This window comes from Dermochelys coriacea, chromosome 2 (genome assembly GCF_009764565.3).
Source record: "Dermochelys coriacea isolate rDerCor1 chromosome 2, rDerCor1.pri.v4, whole genome shotgun sequence".
Taxonomy (NCBI): domain Eukaryota; kingdom Metazoa; phylum Chordata; order Testudines; family Dermochelyidae; genus Dermochelys; species Dermochelys coriacea.
The window spans coordinates 179,033,350-179,057,684 of NC_050069.1; the positions used below are offsets into that span (position 1 = coordinate 179,033,350).

At 40.1% G+C, this 24,335-nt stretch overlaps 1 protein-coding gene across 6 annotated transcripts in view; it reads left to right on the forward strand.

The window, feature by feature from the left end:
- Positions 1-24,335, forward strand: part of VPS41 (VPS41 subunit of HOPS complex) — a 167,854-nt gene that overhangs the window by 94,492 nt on the left and 49,027 nt on the right. For all 6 annotated transcript variants that reach the window (XM_038388387.2, XM_038388388.2, XM_043508710.1 and 3 more), the window contains 6 exons: positions 6,410-6,507; positions 9,803-9,932; positions 13,722-13,837; positions 19,640-19,696; positions 21,936-21,997; positions 22,995-23,076. In XM_038388387.2, the coding sequence (XP_038244315.1) occupies positions 6,410-6,507; positions 9,803-9,932; positions 13,722-13,837; positions 19,640-19,696; positions 21,936-21,997; positions 22,995-23,076 (545 nt within the window). The remainder of the gene's footprint in view (positions 1-6,409; positions 6,508-9,802; positions 9,933-13,721; positions 13,838-19,639; positions 19,697-21,935; positions 21,998-22,994; positions 23,077-24,335) is intronic.

Here is a 24,335-nt window from a genome sequence, read left to right on the forward strand (position 1 = left end):
CACTGCATGGACATCTTCAGCGAACTATCCACGATGACTCCAAGATCTCTTTCCTGATTAGTTGTAGCTAAATTAACCCCCAACACATTGTATGTATAGTTGGAGTTATTGTATTGGAGTAAAATATAAGATGAAATCCTGGTCCCTTGTAGTCAGTGGCAGAGCTCCTAAAGACTTCATGGTGGCCAGAGTTTCACCCCAGGGGACTTATTCAAAGTCCAGCTTCTAACCAACTGTAACACCTCCAGACACTTGTTCTTTCCAAGTAAGGTAGACTGCTAACTGGTGTAAAATTGCATGTATAGTTGATGTACTCCCCAGCACACCTTTGTGTCCCAAGGAATGGTCACAGAACTACAGATCAAGCCATAAATGTTTCCTAGTGAAATTGCTACTGATGAATTTCAGCCACTGGAAAGTCAGATTTTGATTGAAGTGGACATCGTGACAACCAATTTGGTTTTTGGAAGAAGATGCTGAATATTTCAGTTTGGCTCATAGAGATACTGTACTCTAGCATTGTAAGAACTTTAAAAAAAAAAATCTTATTAGCAACCACAATCAGCAGAAAATTTTCACCAGTGGTTAAATGCCAACTTCTTTGTATATTTATTTATGTAAACATTTAATCAGAGACCCCTGCACATCTTAAGTCCTAAAAATAAATAAATCTAACAGACAAAACAATATACTACCCATATAATAAACCCACATTGACTAATACTGCTATTACCCCTTTAGCCTCGCATGATGACAAAAAAGGCCATATTCATAATTAGCAAAATGCCTGATGAAATAATTGAGGCTAATACTGTGATCTGAAGGCTGCCATATTCCTCCCCTGTTGGTTGCTGAAGTTGCCCATTTGTAATTTTGCATACACACACAATTTTCCCATTCAATGTACTTTTGTGAAGGAAAGCTCACCTTTTGAGGCCATCAATATTTTTAGCTGCTAAAATTCTGTTAATCTGTTAAAAGATGACAAGGATTCTATGTGATTTCCTTGAAGACTGTACCTAGGGCCCTACCAAATTCATGGTCAGAGGATTTTTTTAAAAACCATAAATTTTCATGATTTTAGCTATTTAAATCTTAAATTTACAATTGTTGTAATTGTAGGAGTTTGCCGACTGGGGCGGGTGTCACAAGGTTATTGTAGCAGGGGGTTGGGTTACTGCTATCCTTACTTCTGTGCTGCTGCTGGCAGCGGTGCTGCCTTCAGAGCTGGGCAGCTGTAGAGCAGCAGTTGCTGGCCGGGAGCCCATCTCTGAAGGCAGAACTTCCACCAGCAGCAGCGCAGAAGTAAGGATGGCACGCTATGGTATTGCTCCCCTTATTTCTGCGCTGTTGCCTGCAGAGCTGGGCCCTCAGTCAGCAGCTGCCAATCTCCGGCCACCCAGCTCTGAAGATAGCAGCACAGAAGTAAGGGTGACATGGTATGGTATTGCCACCCTTATTTCTGCGCTGCTGCTGGTGGGGTGCTGCCTTCAGAGCTGGGCACCCGACTAACAGCTGCTGCTCTCCAGCCACCCAGCTCTAACGGCAGCATATAAGTAAGGGTGGCAATACCACAACCCCCCTAAAATAACCTTGCGATTTCCCCCTCATCCCGCGTAACTCCCTTTTGGGTCAGGGCCCCAAATTTGAGAAACACTGGTTTTCTCCCTTGAAATCTGTGTAGTATAGTGGTAAAAGAACACAAAAGACCAGATTTCACAATCCATGAGGTTTTTCATGGCAATGAATTTGATAGGGCCCTAACTGTAGGCCTCTATCTAGAGAAATATATGCTGTAAAAGGTGGGAAATGTTCCCATTGATTACTTAATTGCTGTGAGATAATAAAAAGTGATGGGATGTTTTCAGCAGTAGTACAATATATTGCTACATTTCACAAAGTAAAGTACTCTGCAATATTTGGGAAGACATAGATAAGGATTTGTTTAGTTCCGTGAAAGTGACCTAAATGTTTCATAAATGCTGTGTATTCTGGGTAGTAGTTATACAGCCAGTCTTAATGCTGCTGACATTACACTGTGCACTACATTTTTTTAACATAGGGACCATCTTGCACTGCCAAGGTGATGGACTAGATGACCTAATTATTCTCTTCCATTTCTAATTTGAGAGTCTGTAATAAGTAATGACGAGTTTTGTTTTAAGAGCAAGTTTTCCGTTTGATTCCACTCTACATCAGTATCCAGTAAGGTGACAGCTGTTAATCATGCAGGGTTTAACAGAGCGCCAGCTTTATCTAGCATAATATTTCTTGCTTTCTTATCACACCCATCTAATTCAGTGTTGACAGGTACTAACCAGCCCTAACCCTAGCTGATGAAATCATATTCTACGTTAAAATAGTGAAAATGCTTAATCCTTTGGTTTGTGTCTTTCAGGCCAGGTCAGGAGTGGTTGATTAGTGATTTTTTTTTTTTTTTAAATAGCCCCACTAGTTCTGAACCTTCCCATGTTACAACAGAAAGTTTTGAGACCACCTTCTCTCCCAGTCTACCCATGTGGTGGTTGTAAGCCATGAAACCAGTCTGTAACTCTCCTTGGGGTTGTGAGCTCCAGGTGGAAAACCCATCTTGTGTTTCCTGTGCAAAATCTTGTACTGATGCCAAGTCTGGGGTACACACAGAATCTGACATTTGGTATCAGTTATATCCTATAAAGTGCTCCTCCTATGGAAACTCAAGTAAAATAATGTTTTATTAGAATGTCATTTGAATGCATTCTCAATTAGTAGGTAGTCACTTTATTGCTCACATAGGACATGATGTAATTTCAGCAGAAGAATTACAGGGAACTGTAGCGGCACACTGCTGCCTTTGAGTACAAATATAGGATTCCCAGGTTGACTATTTAACTGTACTTGCACAAAAAGGCAGAGTTTCTGTTGAGCCCTTGCTTTCTGATACATGGTCTCTCATGTACTGTTAAAAACTAGTTTAATTTCCTTCCTAATTTTGAATCACAATTGACATCTTTTAACCTAGAAATGTCTGGTATTTTCTTCTGTTCAGGTTCCCTGCTGGCTGGAAATGCGTCCATCCTTGAGATACCATCACTTTACAAAAATAATACAAAGAAATTAGCTAACCTTTAGGTGGATAATGAAAGAAAGAGAGCTTACTGTAAATAATGAAATACTTAAAATGTCCGGGCAGGTTCTTAGAAATGTGTCTTTCAAATCAAACATTAATATTACAAAATCACATTATTTTTTATTTTACTTAATACTTAAATTTCAAGATTTTAGGCACTTTTAGCAATGTGCCTAAAAGAATGAATGTTAACTTTTTCTTGGTAAAATTCATCTCTGTGCAGATGATAGCACATCGCCTGTACATCACTTAAGCCCTCAAAAGAGAGCTTGAGAGACACTGAAGTGGTGCATAGGCCTTTTGCTGGCCCCTCTACACAAGGGTGAATTTACCCACTGTGACTATATGATCACTTTTATTTTGTTGGACGCAATTGTATGAATCTGAGAACAGCTCAGATCGGCATGTGATATTTTGTGACCTATTTTGTATTGCTTACATAGTCTAGGCAGAAACTGTGCTAATACTTGAAGACCATCCTCTAACCTGTAACATAGGAAAGACTGGAGACATTCTGTGCTCTCCTATATCAGTTCCCCCCAATGTTAAGATATGTGAAGGTTAGGTTGTGAGTGAATTCCCTTTGCCAGTTTAGTTTAGTCTTCTGCTTTCTCATCTCAATAGATGATGGGTGAAATCCTGACTCCATTGAAATCAATGGCAAAAATCTCATTGACTCTTTGGGGTCAGGATTTCATCCAATATGCCTGTAGCATAACAAGAGAAACTATATGCAACTAAATAAGTGAAACAAGCATTTTGGTTTTATTTTTTTGTCTACAGCAGTGGTTCCCAAACTTGTTCCGCCACTTGTGCGGGGAAAGCCCCTGGCGGGGTGGGCCGGGCCGGTTTGTTTACCTGCCGCGTCCGCAGGTTTGGCCGATCGTGGCTCCCAGTGGCCGCGGTTCGCTGCTCGAGGCCAATGGGAGCTGGCCTGTGCCACTTCCAGCAGCTCCCATTGGCCTGGAGCAGCGAACCGTGGCCACTGGGAGCTGCGATCGGCCGAACCTGCGGACGCGACAGGTAAACAAACCGGCCCACCAGGGGCTTTCCCTGCACAAGTGGCGGAACAAGTTTGGGAACCACTGGTCTACGGCATTGTTGTGCATCTTTAAAATGTGAAATATTAACAAGTTATGCACTTAAACCAGTTTTATGTGATTAGTTTGGTAAAAGATGCAGCACAGTATCTTGTCACCTCATTGCATTAGCCTTATTTTTTAAATGGACAAGATCAAGGATTTCAGCCTGCGTTTCACTTTTGAGTAATTTTTTTTTTTTGACAGACTAACAGAGCAGAACTGATCTGAATCAGTGTGTGTTGCATCTTGGTTCCTGTAAGCCTTAATCATAAATACTTGGATGTGGTCTCATAATGCATATGGATGCTAGTTTTGGTTTAATAGTTTCATGATCCTGTTCAAATTAATAATTCTTGAATAGCTATTTGTTTGGTGGTTCTCTCTCTCATAACAAACTACCTGTAACCATTAGGTTAATTTGGCTCATTACTTATCTTGTGTTCTGTATGACTATAATGTTTGTAATCTGTTCAATGAAAGCCTTTTGATTAGCTGTATCAAATTCTTTTATCAGATAAACAAGAAGCATTTGTACTAGATGTTCTTTGTTCAAGGCTGTAGCAAGAGAACTATAGCATTGTATTTCAACAGGGTCTCTTGAGGAGGATGAGCTATAGAGAAGCTGACCTTGAAACCAGAAAAATTAAACTCTGAGAACAAAACTTACTGCAACATTCTGTTTCATCTTGCCCAACAGCTGTTTTGGTTTATCCCATCTTCACAACTAGGTGGACAAATAGGGTAACGTTTTCAAAAGTGCTGAATTGATTTAGGAACTGTAGTCCCATTTGAAAGTCAATGGAAATTAGATTATTTCGAATGTTCTACCCAGACCCTTTCTAAAGATGTCACTAAGCACCATGTTCTTCCCCCAACTTGAATCCTCACTCTCCTTTAAATGTCTCTGAGAGCAGTAGACAGCTTCTCTAGCCACCATTTGATAAGTTGTCAATAAATATTCCTCTGTCCTCTTCGTTTTTCGTTTTGTCCATTTTATTTTGTGTCTTCAAGTTCTCCCTCTCTGTTTTGAGTATTCCTTTCAGTCCTTAAATGCTAAATTAAATGTCAGGAGCAAGATATATTATGTAGATAATGTTTCTGACATCAGCTGTTCTAAAATCAGCACTCAAAACGTGATATATTCCCAGCAGCATTGTCAATCTTGCAGGACAGAACAAAATAATTGCCTAGAGGATTAAAAATGTCAGCATATTCTACCCAGGGATATTGTTGATTGACTGTTTAATCTTATGTGACGCATTCATCCCACAATGATGTCACAGTGTCTGTGTTAATTTTTTTTTTATATCTATTTGCTTATTCCCTTAGAGACACATATTACATTTAACTCTTATTTCATAGCAGTTTTCCTTACTTAATGAATGATTATTTCTCCTCTTTCCTCCCCATTTCTTTTACGATCTTTTCTTTAGCTTTCTTTTATTTTATCACTCAAGATTACAGTGCATTTCCGTCTTCTTCTAATTAAATTAGTGGTAATTAATGGCAACACATTCATTATCTGTGCTCAGTTTCTTCTAAAATGGAAATGAAAATCACTGTGCCCTGGATCTACATATAGGGTTATATAAATTGCACCTTTATAGTCCAAATGCAATCACTTACAGATCTTCTCTGTGTATATTTATATTACCTATATGGTGGTCAAGGATCAAAGAGAGAAAAAGCAGCAATGTGCTCCCTGATGTTAAATGTACAAATGTAAACTGAGCAGGAGAAAAAAATATGTAATTTATTTCCATTTCAGGTGATGTGGTTCACTGTATACTGAAACAAAACTTCTTTTAAAAATAAACATTCAACTGTTTTTTGCAACCCCTTCTCCCAGCACAATTAGTCAGCATTCAAATCCCCTGGGTTCAGGAGTGATCTTGGAAATTCATTTTCAGTTTTACAAATCAGGCCAAAGAAGGAAATATCAGCAAAGATTTTATTTTTTAAAAAAATCTTGATAGCATATGATGGAGCCCAAAAATGTTTCTTTTCCTAACCCTTAATTTAGTTTCATTTGCAAGTTGCAATCTTCTGTCACCCAGTGAGTCTAACAAGGAGTACTGTAGGCTTGTTATATACCATGGGCCTGATTTATTTGAGATGCTGAGCATGCACTGCTGGCCATCTCTGAAAATCAGATCCATGTTTTTCTGGGAGAGTGGATCATGCTCTTATATAAATCTGTGTCTTTCCTGTGTTGCAGTTTTCCAGTTCGATACTGAATTCTACATCAGTGGACTTGCACCTCTCTGCGACCAGCTTGTTGTACTTTCATACGTAAAGGAGGTTTCTGAGAAAACGGTAATTACTTTGGTGTTACAGTTGCACAGCAGTGCAAAACCTCCTCAGGTTTAAGTTAGACACAATGATTATCTGTGAAATGATTCTTCATTAGCTTAGTCTGTAGTGAACAATGGATACAATTTCCTTGACTTATAAAATAAGGTCTAGAGAGGTTATGTTGAAGTCTAGTGTATTTACCTTTTAGAGGTTCTGCTGTCTGGTCTCCTTTGTTCCTTGGGGGAACAAAGAAAGCCTCTTTCTCAATCTTTTCTGGTGTTTGTGTATGAGAAGGAATGAAGGATACATCCAGCTGAAAGGAGGGGCAACTTGCTGACACTGTGCATTTTCAGGAATGAGAGAGTGAAGTTGATCAGTTCTAACAATAGGAGTCAGTGTATTTGGGGCAGTGGAAATTACTGGAAGAGCGGTTGATTGTTTCCTTCGTCTCTGAGACCTCTGTTTTGTGCACTGTATATTTTGGTAAATATATAGCACTTGGAATTAATATCGCTACCAGGAGGGAAACAACCATGCCTGCCACATATATTTTGTTTCAGAATAGACAGTAAAAAGTGGGGAAAGGAAAGCCCTTGAAGCCCCAATATAAGAGTGGCAGATGTTTTTGATCATTTCTTTGATAGTGTGCCTGCATTAGACAGTCATCGCTATAGTAACCTTAAGCAACTGGGTGCACATGTTGCTAGGCAATGAAATGCTGTAGGCTCCAACTAATGCTCAAACCTATTGAAATCAATAGGGTTAGCTTCTAGCCCTATTGCAGGATGTCAGATTATTATTTTTTATTTATTTATTTTAAGGCAAAAAAATAAAAATGCCACAACAGCTTCTTCCGAGAGAGATAGTACAGTAATTCCTCTGATGTGAGAGAGTCCTTTGAAAGGAAGCAAGGTAACAAATGAAAAGGGAAATGGGAGAGTGAAATGCTAGTAAGCAAGGAAATTGGAAGTCATTGTTAATGAAAAAGTAGTATTGGAAAAGAGCTGGGATAAAGCAAGAGTTAAATGGGAAAGGTGAAAGAAATTCTGACTGCTTCAGGGAACAGGGAGGGAAAGAATTTTAGGTCAAGCAATAATAGATCATAGTGGAGAGATTTTGAATGTATTTGCATTTGTTTTTGTGTTTTTTGAAACACAAATGTGGAGCCTGTGAAAGATGCCAGGCTGATAATACTGAACCCCTCTAATTGTCCAAAGCAAACATGCAAATGCTGTGAAAGGTTCCTCTTGCTGTCCTGCATATATACTTCTGCTATGATCTGGAGAGGGACATATCTTTAAGGGGGGGATAAAGTAGTTCAGTCTCAAGGACCTATCAGTTTGGTCTCTCTGCTCTGATTGCCAGCAAGGGTGACAGTTACCATCAGTGATGATCTCTGTGTTGTAGAATTCTGTTTATTGTGAACTGATGAGCCCACCAACTCATTTCAGGACTGGCAAATAACTTTCAGTCATTACAAACTAGGTTTAGATTTGAACCAGTGACTTCAGCTGACCACTTCTTAGCCCTGGTCTATACTACAGACTTACGTTGGTATAAACATATTGCTCAGGGGTATAGAAAATCCACACCCTGAGCAACGCAGTTATACTGACCGAACTGCCGATGTAGACAGTGCTGCATCAGCAGGAGGGCTTCTCCCATTGACACAGCTACCACCTTTCGGGGATGTGGAGTATCCAAGCTGATGGGAGAGCACAGGTAGCAGCTTCACTAAGTACTCCATTATTTATTGAGCTTGATTCATAACTACTTTGTTTTGTTTTTGTTTTTTTAAGTGATAGTGCTGGGGCCTTGGCACAATTAAAAATACAAGGCTGTAAAGCCAGCAGTTTCACCTGATCTCAAAATTAGAAAATAACCAACCACACGTGAAAGTCCAGTCCCAAACTTTATGCCCACAAACTTGACCCACAAATACTCACAACAGACTCCCTACATTCCAATAACTCGAGGTCGTCGGTGTATCAAGAATTCTGGATTACTTTCAGATTAATATGCTCCTACTTTGACTGGATGCTTAAAGGATAAATTTAGACTGAAATCCACTCTGCTTCCAAAAAAAACCTGGGACTGGCCCCAGTATACAGTTAAGCCCAGAATCAGGTTGCTGCAACCTGCTCCTTTGTGGAGCTGTGCTCTGCAGGGATTGGACACAGCCAAAGATCTAGCCCACTAGTTTATTTTTTTAATTGAAAACTCAGATTCTCGAAGTCCATTGGTTGATAAATATACTAGGTGACAATCATTATGATGCTGTTAGAAATATGAGTAGTGCTGTTAAATCACAAATTTATACATTAGTAACTTTTGCTATCATCTAGAAGTAAGCTACTTCTCAAATCTCAAAAATCAGGAATTTTATTTGCTAGATGCTAGAACCAAACATAAGGTTGGATGCACCCCCATAAACAAGTGGTAGAGCCCACTTGAAAATCTGTTTAATCAGTCTGAGATAATCCATTTAATTTTGAATTCTTAGAAAATTAATTCCGTGCTCTGAGTGACTGCTGTGTGTTTGGTTAAGGTACAGTGTATTATTCATACATGTCAAACAATTTTTAATCTTTGTAAGTGCAAATCTCTGTGTGGCCTTAACTGTGGAATCACTAACAGGCAATTATAAATTATGTACCTAACACAATGTAAGATTCTAATTGTGCAGTCCATTTGTGACATGTGCATTTTGCTCTATGTTGGCTACATAACTGAAGGGCAAATCAAAGAAAGAATAGGAACATTACCATGTGATTTATGTACAAAAACTAATCAACAGCATGCAAATTATGAACTGCAAAATTTACAATTGAACACACAATTTGAAGTTCATATCTGGTGAATATTTGAGATAAAATCATTTTTCATGAAACTCTGTTTGCAAAAAGTGAACATGAAAGGGTAGTGAGACATGGCTAAATTGAAATTTGCTTTCAAATTTGAATGAATATTTGTGGAAATGTTTTTCCACTCTCATCTCTGCCCTGTTCTCCATTCACAGTGTAGAAATTTCACTCCACTCTTCTCAAATGGTGACATAATTATATAAATCTAGAAAACACAGTGAAAGAAGATTTCGGCTGTTTGTTTCTTGTGGGCATAACCTCTTCATAGCTACAGAGAACTGGGAAGTTAAGCCTGATACTGACAATTTGGGCATGTCTATTGTCAACAATGGGTATCCTTCTGGAAAACTGAGTGGCAGAAGTTTGTATTTAAATCTTGTTCTCAGGTGGCCATCCGTTGGTATAAAGAAGACAAATTGCATAACCTATTTTTGTGGTTGAATTTTTCCCAGGAAATGGAATGTTGTGCAAGACCTAGACTGGATATTATTCAACCTCTACCTGAGTCTTGTGAAGAGATCTCCTCTGATGCTCTGACTGTTAGAGGATTCCAAGAAAATGAATGTAGAGATTATCATTTAGGTGAAAATTTTCAGTAACTTTTATCAGGGGTTTTGGGGTGGTTTTTTTTGTTTGTTTTTGTTTTTTTGGCGGGGGGGGGGTAACCAACAGCCTTGATTAATTACTCTTACAAAAGTCAGACCATTAAATTGCTACCATATCCTCTAGTGCCTCTGTCAATATCTATGGCAATTGTTCTGTGTACTGCAAAAACATGACTTAATGCAATGCTAAGGTTGCGAAGTTAAAATTACAAAATGTCAAAATATTCAAAAATTAAAGTTCCAACATAACATTCCCTGGGCTTAGTTGCATTTGCTTGGTTGCCTTGGATATCCTGAAGGTATTATATGTTGAGAATATTTAATTATGTAGATTACATATATTAAGTTATACATTTAACCACAAAATAATGCTATCTGTTACCAATGCTGCCAATGAGGTTTGTCCACAACATCTGGGTTAACCTCTACTAACTAATTTTGTCATATAATTTCTGCATTTGTACAGAACCTAAAACAATGGACTCCTGGTCCATGACTGGTGCTTCTATTCTATGCGGGATATGGGATGCCATCAATGAAGACTTTAGAGGGTAGCATAATTAATGCTGGTCAATAGGCTTAATAGAAAAATAGGACTTGTCATACAAATTGATTAGAAAATGGTGAATGATGCGTCAAACTCTGTGTGGAAGGAAATTCAAATTCACTAAAGCAGTATTTTAGTTTTTTATTAAATAAAACTACCTTAAGTGCTGGATACATAAGAAAAACAAAGCTTATCAAAAAGTGTATTAAACATGTTTTGAATTTAAAGCTAACTGACTTACTTAAACAAAGGAAGTGTTTAGTTTCTGGTCACCATATTTTTCCGGATTTTAGAACTAGTAGATCTTATCCTCTTGTACCCATATTTTTTTCATAGAGATTGGAAGAGGGAAAACAGGCTTTCCTGCTTTTTCAACTCCCAATTGGTTCCTTAGCTTTGAATGAACTAGTCATTAAACTGAACTAGTTGAATAAACTGAAATAAAGAAAATGTTGTCTATGCACTTGTGGAAGGGACTAATGTTGTCAAAAGCTTGTTTTGCACTTCAACAAACTCTTCTTCCGGGTGTTTATCCAGTAATTTCTACCAGTTCAGTAGTGTGGCTTTTTTTAAAACTCGGCAGCAAGCATGTACATCTTAATATTTTTGTGTTTAATTTAAACAATTTAAATTATTTTAGTAGATTATAATAAGTTTAGGACTTAATGTAGGTTCTTCAAGTGATTGCACATGTCTACTCTATGTCATGTGTATGTGTGCCCAGTGCACCAGAGCCAGAGAAGATATTTTTCCTGTAGCAGATCCATCAGGGCAGTGCATTTGCCTTTACCACCTGGTGCAACTGATCAGTGTAATAAAGGACTCCCTCATTCCATCAGTGATTTGTAGGTTGAGCACGTGGACTTCTTTACTGAAGTCTTTCCCCGCTGTCATTAGTCTTGCCCTGTTCAATCCAGTTGTAAACCTGGTATGTTGTTCCCAGTACTGGCATCATCTGGCAGACATTTTCAGTCTCTGGCACAGAGTGGCACAGCACCACTGTGTTTGTCAGAGTACTCTGGATATGACTTGGAGTCCCAGGTTACCTCGTATGCACCACTTTTTCATGACCAGAAGCCGCATCAGTCATCGCCACCAACAGGAAGAGCTTAGTACCTATCTGACTGGAAGATGTTCCAGAGACCAGGACCCATGGAACAGTTATGGCTGGTCCTATGCCACCCCACTGACTTTTTGGAATCCCTGTGGTATATCTCCCATTTCAAAATCTTCTAATGTTCCTCCTGCTGCAAAGTCACCTAGTAGGTCCTGAAGACAATCAGGCTCCTATCTCTGCATTCCTCCCATCGACGGGCGGATCAGTGTCTTCTAACCTTATAACCATGAGACCCTTAAGGGGTTTGGTCAGGCTTTACATCTCTAATAGCAGATCCCATTCGTCTCTGGGACTTCAGTTTGGTACTGGCAATGCTAATAGGTCTGCCTTTTGAGCCAATGGCCATCACTTCTTTGTTACATCTGTCTATGATGGTAGCATTCTTGGTGGCCATTACCTCCATGGGGAGGGTGACAGAGTTACATGCCCTTGTTGCTGACCCTCCATACGTGTTTTTTTGTCGGGACAAAGTATATTTATGTTCTCATTCAAAGTCCTTCACTGAGTAGTTTGGAAGATCCACTTTAATCAAGCCGTATACTAACCGTCCTTTTTTCCTAATCCATGTTCTTCATAAGAATGAAGAGAGGCTTCTTACATTGGATATCAGAAGGGCATTAATGAAGATTGTGATTTGATCAAAGGCACTGGGATCCTAACTTCTGGTGACCCAGCCTGTGCCTTTGAAAATCTACCCCTAAGTACCTATACAGAGAGGAGATTTGATAGCAGAAGACTCTTTAATCCAGCAGACAGAGGAATGACAAGATCCAGTGGTTGGAAGCTTGAGCTAGACAAATTCAGACTAGAAGTAAGGCACAAATTTTTAATAGTGAAGGCAGTTTTATCATTGGAACAACTTACCAAAAGATGTGGTGGATTCTCCATTGCCTGAAGTCTTCAAATCAAGATTGGTTGTCTTTCTAAACAGGCATTTTCTAGTTCAAACAAAAGTTATGCTCTTGATGCAGAAACAATTGGGTGAAATTATATAGCCTATGTTATGCAGGAGGATCATAATCAGTGCTTGCTTTGTGCCAGGGCTTGCCAGGGCTGATCCCCAGCATCTCTAGGCTTCCTGCATCGGTTATAAATGTTAAAAAATTGTTCGAGTCCCAGCTCCTCTTTCATTACAAATTAAGTACTGATCATAATGGTTCCTTCTGGAGTCTCAAAGCCGAGTCTGATTTAAACATCTTACCCAACAGCAAGTATCTCATACAGTCAACTTCAAGTCAAAGTAGGCCTGCCAAACGTGAATGCACATCCATACGCTTAAGTAATTGCAAATGCAGTATACCCTCTGCCAGTCTTCAAACCATTGTGTTCCCATCCAGAGAATTGGGGCTGCTTTATACTTATGCCCAAACACAAAGCTGGTCCACACTATAGTGCTCCACTTTTCCATTAATATTCTGATTCATCTACCATGTATGAACTTTTTTGATGGTTTAGAATATACTGTGTACTATACATTGTGTTTTGTGTGTGTGTGTGTAGATACAGATAGCATTAGGGCAAATTTCATCCCTGTGTCTATAAAATATTGAGAAGAATTTTTTTTTCAGGCTTTGGGGAAAGAAATGCACTTTTGAGCAGTCGTCTTCTATGCAAGATTTTACCTTTTTGAGTGAATTTTTACTTCAAGCTTAATCAAATTAAGGGTTTAAACGATTGGTGAATGCCTATGAATTACAGCATTGCAAATGCATTGCTGTAATGATGTACCAAGTCCCCCAGGGTTATGGCATCTATCACTTATGCTTTTGATGGCCTTGACTTTGAGGGGAAGGTTGGTTTATTGCAGACTAAGTAGTATAATAGTCCTCTGACAGTATAACTGTGTGTTCTAAACCAACATAAAGTTTATACATAAAGGATGAATCAGAATTTTCAATAAGCTGTGGTGAGTTTTGAAAGCTGTTTCGCTGTTTAAACCAGTTTTAATTTATTGGAGCATACAGCACCTAAAGTAGTCATATTCTGCAGAAGCAGCTTGCTGTCTTGGTTGCATCTCTATTTATTTTTTTCTACCAAAGATGAACTAAAATGCAAGGCTTTTCTTTAGGAAAATAAAATAATAAAATGTCATGTGTTTGCAGAGCATTCAGAGGGTGAATCGCTATTTTACATTATTAGTCCAAGAGATATTGTTGTGGCTAAAGAGAGGGACCAAGATGACCACATTGACTGGCTTCTTGAAAAGAAGAAATATGAAGTAATTTTTATCACTTTATCTTTAATTTCTTATGTTTGAAAATGTTCTCCATATTAACTTGCCACCCTATATGAATGATTAGGCCTTATTTTAAGTTTAGTTCCTGATCCTGCAATCACATAAGCATATGTGTAGCTTTACTCACACGTGCAGTCCCATTGTGTAAATCTTTGCAAGATTGGAACTTAAATGTGTAGTTTATGGAAAGGGTGTGTCTGTGTCCGATTCGGAATGTTTTAGATGTCACTAAAATTAATAATGCTATTGGGCTTTGAAGAAGTGAACTGGGAATCAGATATTTTTTGGGTCCATCCAAACTGATTAAAGAAAAGAGGTTCACTTTAGGTGCATCAGAAGTCACCATTCTGATGCATTAGATATTGAAAGAGGTAACACACACAGATGTAGTTTCTTTTGTATGTGGCACAGTTTTTAAAGTATTAAATAATTTAGGACCAAATATACAATTTTTGCTGCCTAAAGTAGCCAGACTGAAAATTGCTGAACGCCAGCAGTGGTAATTGACTACACTAGGAACTAAGGTGCTCAGCTTCTTTGAAAAATCTGGTCATTTATTTAGGTGCCTAAATTCTGATTTTAGGCACCTAGTATTGGTTCCACAATTTGCAATGTGTCTTTAAGTGGAACCTTATAGGCAATATTAATGCAATACCAAAGTTTTTCTGATTTCCTGTAGTGAAACAGTTAGAGGACTTTTGTAGGCTGTTTAAAGACATTTGCAAAGGTTACTTTAAATTTACTAACAAGCTGAATGCATGTGTTTTAAAGTCAAATTCAAAACAGATGTCTAGGAAAAAAGAACACAAGTCTCGTCCACGTTTAGCACATATTTCTATGGTTAACTAAATTTTGATATGCAGAATATCTTGAAAACATCCATGAGGATTTGTTTCTCCTGAGGAATAAATTCAAAATGGTGAATGCAGTTCTGTAGTTATGCAAAACACTGCAGTGGGTCCCACAGACTCAAGTACCTTTCAAGTGATAGCTTGTGTGTCTTGGGGTATGGAAGACACTACGGAATTAGGTCGAATTTATAGAAGTTGATTTTTTTAGAAAGCGATTTTATACAGTCGATTGTGTGTCCCAAAACTAATGCACTAAGTGCATTAAGTCGGTGGAGTGGGTCCACAGTACCGAGGCTAGCGTCTACTTTCGGAGCGTTGCACTGTGGGTAGCTATCCCACAGTTCCCTCAGTCTCCGCTGCCCATTGGAATTCTGTGTTAAGCTCCAAATGCCTGATGGGGCAAAAACATTGTCGCTGGTGATTTTGGGTACATGTCAGTCGCCCCTCTGTGAAAGCAACGGCAGATAATCGTTTCGTGCCTTTTTTTCCATGCAGGCACCCATACTGCTTTCAGCAGACAGTGCAGTAGGACTGCTAACCGTTGTCATCCACCACTTCCACTGGTACTCTGCTCTCCTGGTAGTCTTGCAGAGCTGCTGCTGCTGCAACTCTGCTCAGCTGCTCTTGTCTTGCCATACGACAGCAAGCGTGCAGCCTGCTCAAATGTTGTGTCGTGGCAGCAGACGGTGCAGTAGGTCTGCAAAACTGGTCATCCAACCACCGCTTCCCCTGTAACTCTGCTTTCTTGCAGAAGCCATACCACAGCAAGCATGAAGCCCGCTCAGATCACCACTGCAGTTATGAGCATTGTAAACACCTCGCGCATTATCATGCAGTATATGCAGAATCAGAACCTGCAAAAGCAGGCAAGGAAGCGATGGCAGTGCGGTGACGAGAGTAATGAGGACATGGACACAGACTTCTCTCAAAGCATGGGCCCCTGCAATTTGGACATCCTGGTGGCAATGGGGCAGGCTCATGCCATGGAACACTGATTCTGGGTCCATGAAACAAGCACAGACTATTGGGACCACATAGTGTTGCAGGTCTGGGATGATTCCCTGTAGCTGCGAAACTTTCACATGCGAAAGGGCACTTTCATGGAACTTTGTGACTTGCTTTCCCCTGCCCTGATGCGCAAGAATACCAAGATCAGAGCAGCCCTCACAGTTCAGAAGCAAATGGCGATAGCCCTCTGGAAGCTTGGAACACCAGACAGCTATCGGTCAGTTGGGAATCAATTTGGAGTGGGCAAATCTACTGTGGGGGCTGCTGTGATCCAAGTAGCGAACGCAATCAGTGAGCGGCTGCTATCAAGGGTAGTGACTCTGGAAAATGTGCAGGTCATAGTGGATGGCTTTGCTGCAGTGGGATTCCTTAACTGTGGTGGGGCGATAGACGGAACGCATATCCCTATCTTAGGACCGGACCACCAAGGCAGCCAGTACATAAACTGCAAGGGGTACTTTTCAATGGTGCTACAAGCACTGGTGGATCACAAGGGACGTTTCACCAACATCAATGTGGGATGGCCAGGAAAGGTACATGACGCTTGCATCTTCAGGAACTCTGGTCTGTATGAACAGCTGCAGCAAGGGACTTACTTTCCAGACCAGAAAATAACCGTTGGGGATGTTGAAATGCCTATAGTTATCCTTGGGGACCCAGCCTACCCCTTAATGCCATGGCTCATGGTGCTGTACACAGGCAGCCTGGACAGTAGTGAGGAGCTTTTCAACTATAGGCTGAGCAAGTGCAGAATGGTGGTAGAATGTGCATTTGGACTTTTAAAAGCTCACTGGCGCAGTTTACTGACTTGGTTAGACCTCAGCGAAAACAATATTCCCATTGTTATTACTGTTTGCTGTGTGGTCCACAATATCTGTGAGAGTAAGGAGGAGACGTTTATGGTGGGGTGAGAAGTTGAGGCAAATCGCCTGGCAGGTGATTACGCGCAGCCAGACACCAGGGCGGTTAGAAGAGTACAGCAGGGCGCGCTGCGCGTCAGAGAAGCTTTGAAAACCAGTTTCCTGGCTGACCAAGCTACAGTGTGACAGTTCTGTTTGTTTCTCCTTGATGAAAACCCGCCCCCTTGGTTCACTCTACTTCCCTGTAAGCCAACCGCCCTCCCCTCCCCACTTTGGTCACCACTTGCAGAGGCAATGAAGTAGTTTCAAATTCATGCATTCTTTATTAATTCATCACACAAATGGGATAACTGCCAAGGTAGCCCGAGAGGGGTGGGGGAGGAGGGAAGGACAAGGCCACACTGCACTTCAAAACTTATTGAATGCCAGCCTTCTGTTGCTTGGAAGGTCCTCTGGGTTGGAGTGGTTGGGTGCCCTAAGGGCTCTTTCTGCCCCCCTCATTCTTGGGCATCTGGTTGAAGAGGCTATGGAACTTGGGGAGGAGGGCGGTTGGCTACACAGGGGCTGCAGTAGCGGTCTGTGCCTTTCCTGCACCTCAACCATATGCTCAGGAGCATATCAGTTTGATCCTCCAGTAGCCTCAGCATTGCATCCTGCCTCCTCTCATCATGCTGCCGCCTCATCACCTTTCCTTTTGATCCCGCCACCTGTCCTCTCGCATCCCTCCTGTACTCGTGTTCATTTTGTGCTTTCCTGGACTCTGCCATTGTCTGCCTCCATGCATTCTGCTGGGCTCTTTCAGTTTGGGTGGACTGCATGAGCTCAGAGAACATTTCATCGCGAGTGCGTTTTTTTTTCACCGCCTTATCTGCGCTAGCCTCTGGGACGGAAATGCTAGTGACAGCGTTGAAACATTTGCAGCTGTGGGAGGAAAAAAAAGGAGAGTAAAATTGAAAAAGACTCATTGGCCATTTAAAAGGAGGGGCTGATGTTTTCCGGTTAACATGCAGCACAAACCCAACTAAACACCACATCCAATTCTCTGGGATGATGGCTTCACCCCTACCCCTTCCCCGTTGCTAACAGCGGGGATGATTTCTTTTCAGCCACAGGCAAACAGCCCAGCAGGAATGGCCCCCTCTGAATGTCCCCTGAATAAAATTCCCCTATTTCAACCAGGTGATCATGAATTATATCACTCTCCTGAGGATAACACAGAGAAATAAAGAACGGATGTTGCTTGAATGCCAGCAAACACCAGGACCACACGCTGCCATGCTTTCTTATGCAATGATTCCAGACTACATGCTACTGGCCTGCGGTGGTAAAGTGTCCTACCATGGAGGATGCAATAAGGCTGCCCTCCCCAGAAACCTTTTGCAAAGGCTTTGGGAGTACCTTCAGGACAGCTTCATGGAGATGTCCCTGGAGGATTTTCGCTCCATCCCCAGACACATTAACAGACTTTTCCTGTAGCTATACTGGCCACGAATGCATCCCAAGACTTCAGGGCAAATTAATCATTAAACACGCTTGCTTTTAAACCGTGTATTGTATTTACAAAGGTACACTCACCAGAGATGCCTTCTCTGCCTTCAAGGTCCGGGAGCCCGGGTTGGGAGGGTACTGTCTCCAGGGTGATAAACAGTTCCTGGTTGTCGGGGGAGAACAGTTTCTCTGCTTGCCTGGTGTGCGCGATCTTCAACCTCCCCCTCTTCCTCCTCTCCAAAATCCTCATCCCTGTTGCATGAGATTCCCTTGCAGGAGTCCACGTACAAGTGTGATGTAGTTGTTTCTCCTCAATGAAAACCCGCCCCCTTGGTTCACTCTGTTAGAATTGCATGCAGCTCATCATAGAAGCGGCATGTCTGGGGCTCTGACCCCAAGCAGGTGTTTGCCTCTTGGGTTTTTTGGTAGGCTTGCCTGAGCTTCTTAAGTTTCACACGATACTGCTGCGGGTTCCTGTGATAGCCTCTGTCCTTCATTCCCTTGGAGATTTTTTCAAATATTTTGGCATTTAATCTTTTGGAGTTCTGATAGTACGGATTCGTCTCCCCATACAGCGATCAGATCCAGTACCTCCCGTTCGGTCCGTGCTGGAGCTCTTTTGCAATTCTGTGACTCCATGGTCACCTCTGCTGATGAGATCTGCATGGTCACCTGTGCTGATCAGCTTGCCACACTGGCCAAACAGGAAATGAAATTCAAAAGTTCGCAGAGCTTTTCCTGTCTACCTGGCCAGTGCATCCAAGTTGAGAGTGCTGTCCAGAGCAGTCACAATGGAGCACTCTGGGATAGTTCCTGGAGGCCAATACCGTTGAATTGCATCCACACTAACCCGAATTCGACCCAGCAATGTCGATTTCAGTGCTAATCTCCTCATCGGGGAGGAGTACAGAAATCAATTTTAAGAGCCCATTAAGTCGATAAAAATGGCTTCGTTATGTGGATGGGTGCAGGGTTAAATCGATCTAATGCTGCTAAATTTGACCTAAACTCGTTATGTTGACTAGGGCTTGGTGAAAGCCCTCCGAGACTAATAATCAGTGACTGGCTTGTGTTGTAATCTAAATTAAGCTTTCGCTTTTTTTATTTTTATTTTTTTAAAAAGCCATGTCTGTTTCTGCACATTTGAATTAAAGGAAGAACTACAAATTAAACTTAATGAAAAAACCGTTCTGACTGGAGAAGGTATTTTGGTTGAGTATAATAAAGAAAATTATATCTTTTTCTCAAACAGATTTTTCATATAGGTTTTGCTAGCAGATTTTTGTTTGAACATTAACCAATGGTATTGCATTATATATTGTCATACTCCTGAAATTTGATCCTAATATACTAATGTGGAGTGAACCCAGATGAAAACAAAAGCAGTTTTCTTTATGGTTGATTGCTTTTGTTAGAGTATGAATTCTAAGCTGTTCATCCAACCATGGCATTAAAAATGCTAGTGCTTCAAACACAAGGCACAATAAAAACGGTTTGATATATGCAGTTCTAGAGCTTTCTATGTAGAAGTTTTGTATATCTGGCTTGTATGTTACTTTTCTATCATATGAATATAGGAGGCTTTGATGGCAGCTGAGATCAGTCAGAAGACCATAAAAAAACATAGGATTTTGGTAAGTTTAAAAACTACAAAATAAAAAAATTTTTTTTGCTCTTTAGAACACTGCATGGTGCTTTATATTCCTCATAGGAATGTTGGTTATAATATTCATCTGGCCACATTATTCCAGACAATAGTTACATACTTTCCAACCAGCGTTCAGATTCCTGAGGTCAGTCCCAAAGCACAGAATGGTGAACTTAAAAATTGTACTACTGATTTTTTTTAACCTGCTGTTATAATATTATGTGTTATCCAAAATAATACCTGAAAGCCATTAGAGAAAAACTAATTTCTTTTTCAGTTTGTCTTTCTGTGTAAGACGATACCTTCTTGGCTAGGATTATCAAAGGGACCTAAGGAAGGTGGTAGACGCTAAATCCTATTGAAATTCAACAGGAAATGGGCATTAACTCCCATAAGCTATTTTTTTAAAATCCCTGCCTTTTACATAGTAGTCACAGTTTACCCCTTATAGTTATTTTCCCAGTTGCTTGTGTGGCCTTACACACAGCAAAAAGGGGAATAGAGATATTTTGTAAAATATTGTGAATCCATCAAAAACCAGTCCAATCAAGAAGTCCTTCGATATTGAGTTGATGGCTTACCTTTTAAAGGTGAAATGTGGTATTTAAAGAATAAGCACAAAGCATTAATTGAGATTTTTAATTCATAGTTAAATTGCAAGTGTACCCTGAAATTTACAAATAAATTCATTTTAGAAATAGGCTGAAAGTGTTTTACTTGTCTCAGCTTGAGTGCAAAAGTCTGTTTTCCTCTTTAAGAGCTGATGGTATCACCAGAATGTAACAGTTCAGTTCCTTGCTTCAGTTCCAGGCTTTAGTTGCCTGTGCCCTTTTCAGAAGAAATGTAGAAACCGGAAAGGTCCTGGCCGGAAAGTAAAAGGGGAAATGCTCTACTAATGTATGGCTTGTAAAATGTGTTCAGTTAGAATGAAATCAAATTAATGCACATGCCGCCACAGTTATTAGCTTGTTGGTCCTGATCCAAAATCCCACTGAAATTAATGGAAGAATTACAGTTGACTTCACTAGGCTTTGGATCAGGCCCACAGCCGGTAAAGTCCACAGGGATTTAGTGGCAAAATATAGCCAACAAGCACATTTAAACAGGGGACAGGGTCCTGTAACAGTAAGCTCCTCCCAAGGATTCTATAGCTTGTCAGAATGGCTGCACCCCTTACCAGCACCACTTACACAGGATGCTAGGGCCACCTGATCTGCATAAGTACAAATCCGTCCCCATACTCTTTCCCATACTGGCCTCTACTTACCACTCCAATCTAAGCACGACTATAGTAGAATCCCTTACATAGTTCCTTCACTAGTTTGGACCCTCAGCCCCTTTCCGTGCTATTGCTTGATGTAAGTTGTTCAGTGAGCCTTGTGTGTAGTCCCATCAGTTTCACCTGTGTAAAGCTATGATGATATCATTTCTGAGCATTGATGTGATCACATCAGATAATAAATGGATGCTTTTTCTTAATGACCGAAGTATCAAGTAGTGTTTTAGTTGAGGCACAGCAAATAATTTACAGCTGAGTAATGGGGTAAACTCTTCAGACAGGATTTATTATGTAAATGCAGACAGATCTCTAAAGTAGCTTGAATAGCACTGGTGTGATTTAGTGCTTTTCAGATAATAAAGCCTGTAACCTACTTTCCTTTCCCTACTTCTGTGCAATAAAATGAGCAGCTTGTTAAATTATCAGTAATTCCTCTACTTTATGAAGCATTGCTTGGAGTTATGTTCTTGGCAGATGCACTGCTTTTTTTTTCTTCCCCGAGACACCAAATCTATCTTTTTGTTGATGCAGAAAGTATCCTGTGTCAGGGTCAACATTTTATCATCCTTGATCTAAGTGACTCAAATGTTGAATGTCTAGATATACATTTTGAGCCCCACTCAAAACTTGGGAAGTAGTATATTCTTCTAAGTATCAAAGAAGTCATGATAAATTATTTAAGAGTGTCATATGTTCAAGAGATGAGATTTTAAAGTGAGTATTTCAGTGTGATTTATGCACAGGTGCTTATTTCTAAGTGGGAACGGGGCTTAAGAGGAGCTATCCCTGAGAAATAAGCACTGATGATTGACCTAACAAGCCACTGAATATGAACAGAGCTGAAAGGTTTATTACAGCAGTTAAACACTTGATTCTTCAAGAATGTTTGACTTTGGAACTTTTATTGCTAGTTTGTCACATTTTTACATTTTTCCCTTTATTTTAGGACATAGGCTTAGCCTATATAACTCATCTAGTTGAGAAAGGAGAGTATGACTTGGCTGCCAGGTAATATATTTAGGAATGTCTTTGCTGTGCATATGATTATGTATAATGCATGTGTGAAATAGATAAAGCAATCCTTGATTCATAGGAATCCAGTGATATTTGTTTTACCCTTGTCCTTTAATTTATAAAGATAGAAACAACTGCAAGTTTGCTACTTTGATTTGTTATCTTTCTAGTCACATAAATCATTTTAGTTGTTAAACATACTACACATATTTTAGGATTTAATTCTTCTAGACCACATTATATTCTTGCTATTTAAACTGTCATTTGAATCCACTTGATTTGTATCTTAGACTTATCAGTGTTCAGTAGTGTTACATTCTCAGAAAATAATTCACAATAATAATTATACTTTACGCTTCATTTAGACTAAAAATTTCAAATCTGTCTACATGAAGTGAGGTGCCTAAATCCATATTTAAGCACTTAAAGAATTCTGGTTTTAGAACTGCTGAACACCAGAAAACTCCATTGAAATGAATGGAAGCTGCAGTTGCTCAGAATCTCTACTAATTGAGAACTTGCATATATATGGGGCTGATAAAGGTAGCAATCTGTGTTGCTGATGAAGTTTCCTTCATGCTAATGGGTGACCGCAAACAGCAGATTTGTTACCTGTATTGATGACATCCAAATAACGGAATACAGTAGTAAAATAATCTTGAGTTTTTTGATTATGTGGGGAATAAAGTTCAGGTCCTGGATCAGCAGTGGTTGGAACCAGAGCTGGGATGACACTTTTGGTGCTGGAAAAGAAGATGTGAATACCACACCTGTTACGCTAGTGACCCTTTTTAGATGCCGAAGGAATGGTGTTGATATGCTCTGAAGAAAGCTCTGTCCAGAACACCTTGTTTGAACAATGACTGCTAAAACACAGAGCCTTGAAAGGTGCCTCGTGTGGAGGGAGTAGAGGGAACATAGCCAACACGCTCATTTTTTTGTTCATCAATACCTGTAAATTTACTTGTAATTGCTGTCATTTTTCCCTCAGAAAATGTCAGAAAATACTTGGAAAAAACACAGAACTCTGGGAATTTGAAGTTTATAAATTTAAAGAAATAGGACAACTTAAGGTAGGTTAGCTCAGATTTCTTAACTGAGGTGTTTGTGTGGTCTGACCCATGTTTTTTTTTCTGTGGGGGCTGAAGTTGACCAAACGTGATATCCATTGAGCTAAAATTTTATATATGTATCTAATACACAAGTATGTGCACCCGAGATGCAGTAGCCTGCTGCAAATTGGTTCTTCAAGTCAAAATGTAATCTATGAACAGCATAGGGTGACCAGATAGCAAATGTGAAACATCAGGAGAGGGGGTGGGGGGTAATAGAGCCTATATAAGAGAGAGAACCAAAAATCGGACCTGTCCCTATAAAATCAGGACATCTGGTAACCCTAGAACAGCAGGACAGAAGTTGCATGGTTCTCATACAGGTTAATACATATATGTGAAGCAGTGTTTGAAGTGTAGCACAATTGTGTACCCACCAACATATTTTTAACTTGCTCCCCCCCAACCCTCCCCACAAACACAGGGGTGTTTTATTTATGGAGAGTGGGATTTTAATGTCCCCTTCACAAAATTCTGACCCCCCTCTGTAGAGCAGCATTTTTCCTTAATGGTCTCAGCACTAAAGAATAATTAACTAGTAAAGTAACAGATTCCCCTTCTATTGGACACTGAAAACAGTAGGGGGAGGGGAAGCATTCTGCCCCTCTTCTGTCTTGCCAGTACTAGCATAGCAAACTACTGTAAGAGTGTACAGTCTCTGTAAGACTCTCAGTTAATAAATTGCCCACAACATAAGGCTAAAGTGCAGTCACTCCCAAACAAGTAGAAAACATTATGCGCCCTCCCTTTGGTAACGCATATGCATTTATTTCTGAATTTTATGTCTTCCTATTCAAGCTCAATGAGCCAAAAAGGACATATTATTAAGATCTCACAGCATGCAGTTCTTTGCTGGTTTTGAGGTGTTTCGTTCTGTTCAAAGAGTGAAGGTGTTTCAACATTAGTTTTTAGAAATGTATGGCTTTTTTTTGTAGAGTCATACTAGTAAGAGAAACAGCACCGTCTTTATATGAGTTCTTAGTGGTTCAGTGCACACTTTGCCACATTGGAAGGTGAAATCTCATGTTTGTCCATCTGTATTTCAATCCGATAAGGGATCTGAGTGCATGTACAGGTGAAATTGTGATATGCTGCTCCCCTCCCCCCCCCTTTGTTTTTATTTTTTTTTTTTTTTTTTTTTTTTTTTTTTTAGGGGAGGGAGGATGGACATGAGTGTCTAGAGTGGATGTTTTCTTGTATCCACTTATTTCATCCAGCAG